Source organism: Cebus imitator, unplaced genomic scaffold (assembly GCF_001604975.1).
Source record: "Cebus imitator isolate Cc_AM_T3 unplaced genomic scaffold, Cebus_imitator-1.0 Scaffold0, whole genome shotgun sequence".
NCBI lineage: Eukaryota > Metazoa > Chordata > Mammalia > Primates > Cebidae > Cebus > Cebus imitator.
The window spans coordinates 5,638,837-5,646,891 of record NW_016107315.1 but is presented as its reverse complement, the minus strand read 5'-3'; the positions used below and the strand labels follow the sequence as shown (position 1 = coordinate 5,646,891).

General features: G+C 54.9%; 1 protein-coding gene across 6 annotated transcripts in view; it reads right to left on the bottom strand.

The window, feature by feature from the left end:
- Positions 1–1,360: 1,360 nt before the first annotated feature.
- The window catches only part of PFKFB4 (6-phosphofructo-2-kinase/fructose-2,6-biphosphatase 4), a 49,750-nt gene continuing 43,055 nt past the window's right edge, over positions 1,361–8,055 (bottom strand). For all 6 annotated transcript variants that reach the window (XM_017513006.2, XM_037727206.1, XM_037727191.1 and 3 more), the window contains exons 11-14: positions 6,986–7,115; positions 6,823–6,885; positions 5,594–5,658; positions 1,361–3,431 (exon numbers count right to left, since the gene is read on the bottom strand). In XM_017513006.2, coding sequence (XP_017368495.1) covers positions 3,372–3,431; positions 5,594–5,658; positions 6,823–6,885; positions 6,986–7,115 — 318 coding nt within the window. In that variant the 3' untranslated portion in view covers positions 1,361–3,371. The remainder of the gene's footprint in view (positions 3,432–5,593; positions 5,659–6,822; positions 6,886–6,985; positions 7,116–8,055) is intronic.

The following is an 8,055-nucleotide window of genomic DNA, read 5'->3' as shown; positions in this document are numbered from 1 at the left end:
ATGGCTATTATTTCCCAGTAACCCAAAACACTACAAAATTCCTCAACGTAATAATCTAATTGCCCTTTCTAGGTTATGGTAGAACACTGGACCTGAAGAAAAATTCCTATACAGTTATATTTCATTCCTTTTGTTTTCTACTAAAATCTTCAAAACCTTCTTCAAAACGTGCTGAGAAGCCTCAAAGGAGGTCAGGTGTCCGCCCTAGGAACTCAGTGCCCAGACACAGGTGAGGACCCCGGAGCTGCCCCCAAAATCCCACCAGGTGGAGATTAGTCACCACCTGAGTCCTGTAGAGCTGCCTCTCCCTCAGACCCCTTAGCATAGCTGGAGAAGGCAGAAACATAGCTGCTGGCTACCCCAAACCACCCAGAAGTGGCCCAGTCACAGCCATCCTCTGCCCTGACACACTGGGAGCAGCACAGGTGGGCACCCCGCCATGCCCAGCCTCATCTTGTCCACAGAGGAGCCCCCCACAGCCCGCTTCCGGGAAAGCCAGCCCCAGGGCAGGAAGTATGAACAGCCCATGACATTCTAAGGCATGGGAAGGGAACACCCTGTCCCTTGTCTCCACCTTCCCCACACACCCCAGATGCAGGTGACAAAGAAAATACCAGAACACTGGTGAGCATGGCCTCACCCACAGCCTCATGCAGCCACTCCATCCTTGACCCAGTCCCCGAGCCCCTTCCCCAAGGATGCTGCATTTGGAGCCCACATTCCTAGGGACCTCGGAATCCCTCTCTTAACAGTGCTCCACTCCAGCTGCACTGCCCCTTTCACATCTGCCTCTTGTTCAGGGGCAGGGGCCCTGTACCCCAGGTCAGCCCAGGGAAGACCCTGGCCCCTGCCCATGTGTGCCAGGCCAGAGCTCACTCCAGGGCAGTGCGATTCCTCTTTTTTTTTTTTTTTTTTTTAGACAAAGTCTCACTCTGTTGCCCAGGCTGGAGTGCAGTGGCATGATCTTGGCTCACTGCAACCTCCACCTCCCAGGTTCAGGCAGTTCTCCTGCCTCAGCCTTTTGAGTAGCTGGGATTACAGATACGTGCCACCACGCCCAGGTAATTTTTTGAATTTTTAGTAGAGACAGGGTTTCACCATGTTGGTCAGGCTGGTCTCGAACTCCTGACCTCCTGATCCACCCACCTCGGCCTCCCAAAGTGCTGGGATTACAGGCATTAGCCACCTCACCTGGCCACGATTCCTCTTCAGTGAGGCATGAACATGGGGGTGGAAGCTGAACCAAGGATCCCAACAAGACCTAAGAGGAGGACTATAGCACCAAGTGTCAACAGAACAGGCCAGAAAAAACCCTTCACAGATGGAGAACTGGCTACAAGATACAACCTGATGTGATTATTTTTTTAAAAGTATTTATTGCAAAGATGCTGGACACAGTGTTGCATGTGGCTGAGATCTAATACCATCCATTCTGGGGACCTTGGCAAAATGTCTGCAACATGGGCTCGTCAGCTAGCATGGCTGAAACGTGGCAGCCAATCAGGCACATCATAGCGTATGTGGAGACCATGCCAGGGCCGGCCCCAACTGATGCCTGATCCCTGGACTTCCCTCTGCCCTGTCCCCAGTCCTTACAATGCATCCAGTCCAGCAGCTCCTAACTCCCCTCTGTATACAGAGAGAAAAGGCCTCAGTGGTCTCACCTCAGGTGACATCCAGACGTACATGTCCTGTTGAAGACCAAGGGGACCCACTATGGCTAACAAGTGAGTGCGCCCAGGTGACAAAAGTCACCAAAACTCCCCATGACACAGAAGCAAAGGCTGCAGTCCCCATCCCCCAAAGGCAGTGGGCTCTGGGTCTAAAGCACTTGGGGCTCTGACAGATGAGTCTGGAAGGAGGATCCCGCCCCTGCTCCACCTTGGACATCTCTCAGCAGAACAGCACACGAGGATGAGAGACCACCAGCCGGGACCAGGGACGCTAACTTCTCTCAGGGGCAGGTGGCATCTGGAGGCTGCAAAGCCCTGGGAGCTGGAAAGATGAGCTGCCCTCCAGACACAGGCCAGGAAAAGCTCCAGACACAAAAGACTTGGGATCCAGGGCCTGAATTCCCCAAAGTCCACCTGTGGACAGCAGGGCACCTGACTACAAGTCCAGACACTTTCTGACCCAGCCCCACACTTGCCAGCCAGTCTGTTTGCCAGCTGTAAAATGCAGCCAAAACCCATTGCCCAGGCTGCCTCTCTGGGACCAAAAGAACTCAGGGGCATGACAGACATTGGACTTTACAAGGCCATTTTTCACTAGACTCATGTGTACATGAATGGAAGGCCATGCTATGGCTGGAAAAGTCCTCCCTTGCCCAGGGACTGCCTGTGGTTCTGCCTCCTCCTTTCCTCAGGCCCACAGGCAGAAGTCAACAAATACCAGAAAAGGTTATACAGGACCGTAGCAAGTGTTTCTGAATCATTCATGGCAACTGCATGTCTCTGCCACCAGCAGACATTCCCGTGTGGACACAGGAAGCAGCAGGCGAGAGGCCGCCTCTCCACCGGCTGCCAGTGTGCACAGCCAGGGAAGGGGAGAGGGGACAGCAGCCTCTCCCTCAAGCACTTTGGTGTGTGCACCAGGAAGGTAGCTCGGACCCCTGCCCTGTCTTGAGGTGGTTTCACTGTGAGAGCAGGCCTGAAGGGGCGCCCGGCCACCAGCTCCCACAAGCACACTGGTGCATGCACAACTGGGGAGGGCAACCACCATCGCCCCCTGCTCGCACATTTCTGTGCATCCCAATGTGCCGAAGCAAGTGCATTGCTTTCATAAATGCCCACAAATAAGGGTGACATGGATATAAGGGCCTGGCCGGTGGCTGCCCGGGAAGCATCTGCTGTGCCTAGGGCTCTAGTTTCTGGTAGGTAAGGAAGGGAAGGGCTCTCCCTCTCACCAGGGGCAGCAGAAGCTCAGGGCCCCATGAAGATCTGGCCTCTGGCTCAGGAAATGGCCAAAGAGAGGATGGAAGAGGCCCTGCTGGCAACTGGGCCACAGTAGGCATATCACAGCAAGCACTTGCCTTCACATTGTAGGGTTTCACGCTTCACAAAGCCAGCTGGGCTGGCGAGAGAGAACACCTAAGAGCTGCGCCGTAAGAACCAGGTGCTGGGCAACCTCTGAACAGCCCGTACAGATGCAGTCTGGTCAGGTGACTCCAGCAGCAGGTAGGAACCATGCACAACCTCGTCGCTGACTGTCAGCAAAGAGCCAGGTGGGCTGGGGTGGGGGTTCTGGGTTCCCAGCCATGTGTGGCTTCAAGAATATCCCTGCATGGTGACTGTCACACAGACTGGAGGGCCTGGAATGACCCCCTCTGCAGAGACCAGTGCCTGCCTGGTCGTCACAGTGGATGAACATGGTCACTGGTGAGCAGGGACCGTGACAAGGGCTTCCTCTGGAGGTCTTGAGATGTCCACGTTCTGTACAATAAAAACACAGAGCATTCACTCCATGGCACAAATAGATGAGATGCCTGCTGTCTGCCTTCCTCATCACTGTGGCCCATCAGGCTTCACTTTCTCACCGTAGCAGCCCTGGCCACAAGACTCTAGACTGCAAGCTTCCCTAAGAACACAGGGCCAAGAGCTTCGTGCCACACAGTGAGTGGATGGAAACTAATACAAAGGTGGGGTGGAGGATGCCACCTCGTTTCCTGCTCCACTGCAGCCAGGTCAGGCAATATCCAAAGCAAGGCCGCCCCCACCTCCTATCTCAGCGCTGGGTCGATTGAGGAGGAACCCCTGGCTTGGGGATCTTATCCTCATCTGTGGGGCAGGGAAGGGGTTCAGCTCCTGGGGTTGCCTCCTTCCTGGCTTAGAGTATTGGCACACAGGTGTCAGAGGTAGCCCCAGAAGCCCAAAGACATTTCCTGGTCTACAGCCTGTTCTATTCCCCTAGCCCTGGGGCACAGGGCCTCCTGAAGCCCTCAGCTGTAGACAGCCCGCACCAAACTGCAGAGCTCAGTTCCATCCTTGGCCAGTTGGGCTCAAGGTATCTCAGGCCTAAGGAATAGGGAACCTGAAACTTCCCTCAGCTCTCTGAGGCTGCCATACATGCCCCTGAGCCTGGTGGCCCATCCTCCCAGCTGTGGGCCCCGGAATCATCACATGCAGGAGCAGGTCACTGATGACCTGAGCTGCTGCCCCATGCAACATGACATGCCCAGATCTGCAGGGAGAGACACGTGGCTCCCGTGGCCCACAGCGTGGGCTCATAGGACTGGCCCCCTGGAATTGTAGGGGCAGGTACAATTCTTATTGCTGGGCAGGCTTCCTGAGGCCCCCCTATTCCACCATAGCCTGCCCCAACGGATGGGCCAGAAGCCCCTGGGATCCTGTCTACCTGAAAGGGAGCCATCCAGGAACCTGGGGTTAGCAGCAGTTTGCCTCTCAGAAGCACCCACCCAGAGTGGGCAGAGTGACCGCCAGCCACACTATGGTGATGGACTGGCAGGGTCAGCTCCCAAGGGCTGCCAGGCCCAGGGGCCTCTCTTACCACCACCCTGTCAGCACTGGGGGCCCAATGCCATCTGGGCTTTCCTTGGCACAAAGGATGCCCATTGGGAGATGCCTTCCCCTGTGACTTGTGGGTGCCAAATTGGCCCTGGGCTAAACTTGGCCAAGGCATGCACGAACTCTCAGAGCAATAGGAAGAGAGCCTTGCAGGGTAACTGGTCCTGCTTGGGGGCAGTGGTGTTGGGAAGGGATAGGACACTTCTACGCACTTGTGCTGTGGGCTCCAAGGCCAGATGTCCTGGTCCAGCCCAAGGCCTGCATCCTCAGCAGGGACCCAGAGCCCAAGCAGGCCCCATCATGAATGGCAACGGGCATGACTGAGTCCCAAGAGCCTTCTCCGTGCAGTGGACTCCAGGAACTGGGACCAGGGTTCCCAGAAGTGTAGTGGTCCCAGTGGGAGAGGGAGCCAACATGGTGGAGGGACCCCACATGGGACCAAGAGTGGTCCTGGGCTCCACTCTGAGGAGCTTCTACCTTATACAAAGCACTTGGGGAGATAGGTGGCGACCTGCTCTTCTGGACCAAGGTCTCTACCCCATGCTCAGGCCCCTTTAGCATCTGTGTGGTCCTTTCCCCAAAAGCATAATCCCATTTTAATTTTTAAAGGTGCTGGGGTTAGAAAAGGGGCTCATGAGGCCTCAGCTGCAGGGATGGGGAGAGGGGAGAGTGTCCCCCTGCACTCTGAAGGACAGAAGCCTCATTCTCAGCCTCCAGCCTCTTTCCCACTGAGCCCAAGGGCCCCCTTGACTCAGACCTCCAAGGAGCTGCTGGGGAGCCCTGTGGCTCCTCAAGTCCTGGGGGTCCAACCACACCCAAGCTCGGCACTCCTGAGCCTGGTGGCCCAGCATCAGGGATTTCCCCATTCCTGGGGCAAATGCCTTGGGAAGGCCTGATGTAGGCCACACCCAGAACCAGGGCCCTGCCCTGCTGATAGGACAACAGTCTTGGCAGAAGACTCAGGCTCCCTCTGGGACATGCCCCAGCTGGGCCTGGCCCTGGAGGGTGTGCCATCTGGACACTCCCACATCAGGAACACCCCACCACCCCAGCAGAGACCCCAGTGCTACCTGAGGCCTGTCCCGGTGTGTGTTCACAGCTGCCACGTTCAGGAATATGGACTCCACTTTACAACCTGCCAAAGGGAAGGTGCAAATCCATCCTCACTCCTGAAAGGCAGCTGAGCCGCAGAAGCTAGAAACTTGTCTTGGAGGGGTCTGGGCATGTGGAATGGAGCAGCCACCTCAGCCTCACTTTAGTTCTTCCACTTTAGGCAGCTCTGGGGAGCCCCGGGAGGAAGGATGAGGCACCCTGTCAGACCCATGCTTATCCACATGTGACGACCCAGACAGGGCCACGCAGAGGCCCCAGGCTCCCCAACCCCGGGACCAAGAGGGATTGGGGGAGCAGCAGACCTAAGCTGAGGTCACTGACTCTCGCCATCTTCAGAGCCCCTAAACCACCCACATCCCAACTCTACCATGCAAGGCCTAGTCAACCGTGTGCCAGGTGCACAGTGCAATGGGGGACAAGGGCATTTTCACACACTGGAGTGACACTGGCTGCCACTGGGCTTCACAGCCATTCCCGCAAGAGCACCTATGTTAAAGGTGAGGAGCTAAGACCCAAGAGATGAAGAAGTTGTCTAAGGTCTCTGCTGGTATGGCAAGAGGCAGGGGTGGGACTCACATTGCCGTGCACCCAAAATCGTTTAAAGTCCAGGCCCTGGGGACCACGGGGCCTTATGGGAATTTGGAAAAATCAGTAGAAAAGCCCCTTATCCAGGCAGGCAATGGTTAAGCAAAGTCACTGGGGAGGCCTTCAGTGGCCATATAAACTTTTTTACAACAAACTTTTTAAAAGCAAATTAGGGCCGGGCATGGTGGCTCATGCCTGTAATCCCAGCACTTTGGGAGGCCAAGGCAGGTAGATCACCTGAGGTCAGGAGACAGGACCAGCCTGGACAATATAGTAAAACCCTGTCTCTACTAAAAATAGAAAAATTAGCTGGATGTGGTGGTGGGTGCTTGTAATCCCAGCTACTGAGGAGGTTGAGGCAAGAGAATCACTTGAACCCAGGAGGTGGAGGTTGCAGTGAGCCAAGATCACGCCATTGCACTTCAGCCTGGGCAACAGAGTGAGACTCCATCTCAAAGAAAAAAAAGCAAATTGGGAAAGGTAGTGGGGTAGGGGGCGGAGGAATGGGCTCCTAACACAATTTTCAAAGAATTCAGAGAAAATCGTGGAACTGTGCAGAGGTCATGGTTACCCATGGTCAATGTGTAGGAAGCTTCCTTACCGTATGCCACAGGGGTCAGCTTCAGGACTGTGTGCAGCGGACACTTGAGATAGGGCAGCTGTTCTGTAGACACAGAGGGGCATGGTTAGCACATCAGAAATGCTGGGTGACAGTGCCTCCCTTCTCACACAACCCTCCCACCTCTCCTAGGGCACGGCCGAACCTGCTGCCTTGTCGAGGAAGTAGGCCAGCAGGCAGCGCATCACAGCTTGGTGGCAGATGACCAGCACATTCTCTTGCCTCTCCAGCTCCATGATGACAGGCTCCAGTCTCTGGACCAGGTCCTCGTAGGACTACAAGGGCAAGCAGGGAGGTGTCCCTCAGGCCCGGCTTAAGGGGAGGGACAGACACATCCTGGACACTGGGCCACCTTCCACTCCTGCAGCTGTTCACCATTCTGGGAAGCTGTGGCTGGGCCCCCTCGAGCCTGGCCTTCTAAGGGCATGGAGGTAGGCGCCTGAGGAAAGGGGCCACCTCTCCCATCCCAGGTTCTGGTAGGACTGAGAGTGCAGAGCTAGACCTTAAGGCTCCATCCCAGGGTCCACCTTAGTGCCCACCCACGGGGCTCTGCACTGAATCCTCAGCAATGGAACTCATGTGACTGGTGAAGACTCTGCCCGCTTCCAGCCCACAGGAAACAGAGTGCACCGGCAAGAGTGCCGGGGAAGAGAGGAAAGACCTGGAACTTCCTGGATGTAACTCATCAGGAACAGCTGGGGTCCCCAGGAACTATCCTCAGTCTACTTGCCCAGTATCTTCCCCATGCCTGCCGTGATATATGGTTTGGGCCCCTGAGAGGCCTCTTGCCCTGGTAGGCTTGGAGATTTTCATCAGTTTCATCCTTCTGCACACAATGAGTGGTCCTTCAAAAATGGCCTCCAGTAGTCAGAACTGAATGTGCCCTGAGCTTTGATTAGGAAGCAAGAATGACACGCTGGCCGGGCGCAGTGGCTCATGACTGTAATCCCAGCACTTTGGGAGGCTGAGGTGGGCGGATCACCTGAGGTCAGGAGTTCGAGACCAGCCTGACCAATATGGTGAAACCCCATCTTTAGAAAAAGAAAAAAAAATTTTTTTAAAGAAAGAAAGAAAAAAAAAAGAATGACACGCTGATTTGTGCTGGCTCCTGGTATAGTTCTGGGAAAATCCTAGATCAATTTTTTTTTTTTTTTAATTTTTTTTTTTTTTTTTTTTTTTTTTTTTTTTTTTTTTTTTTTTTTTTTTTTTTTTTTT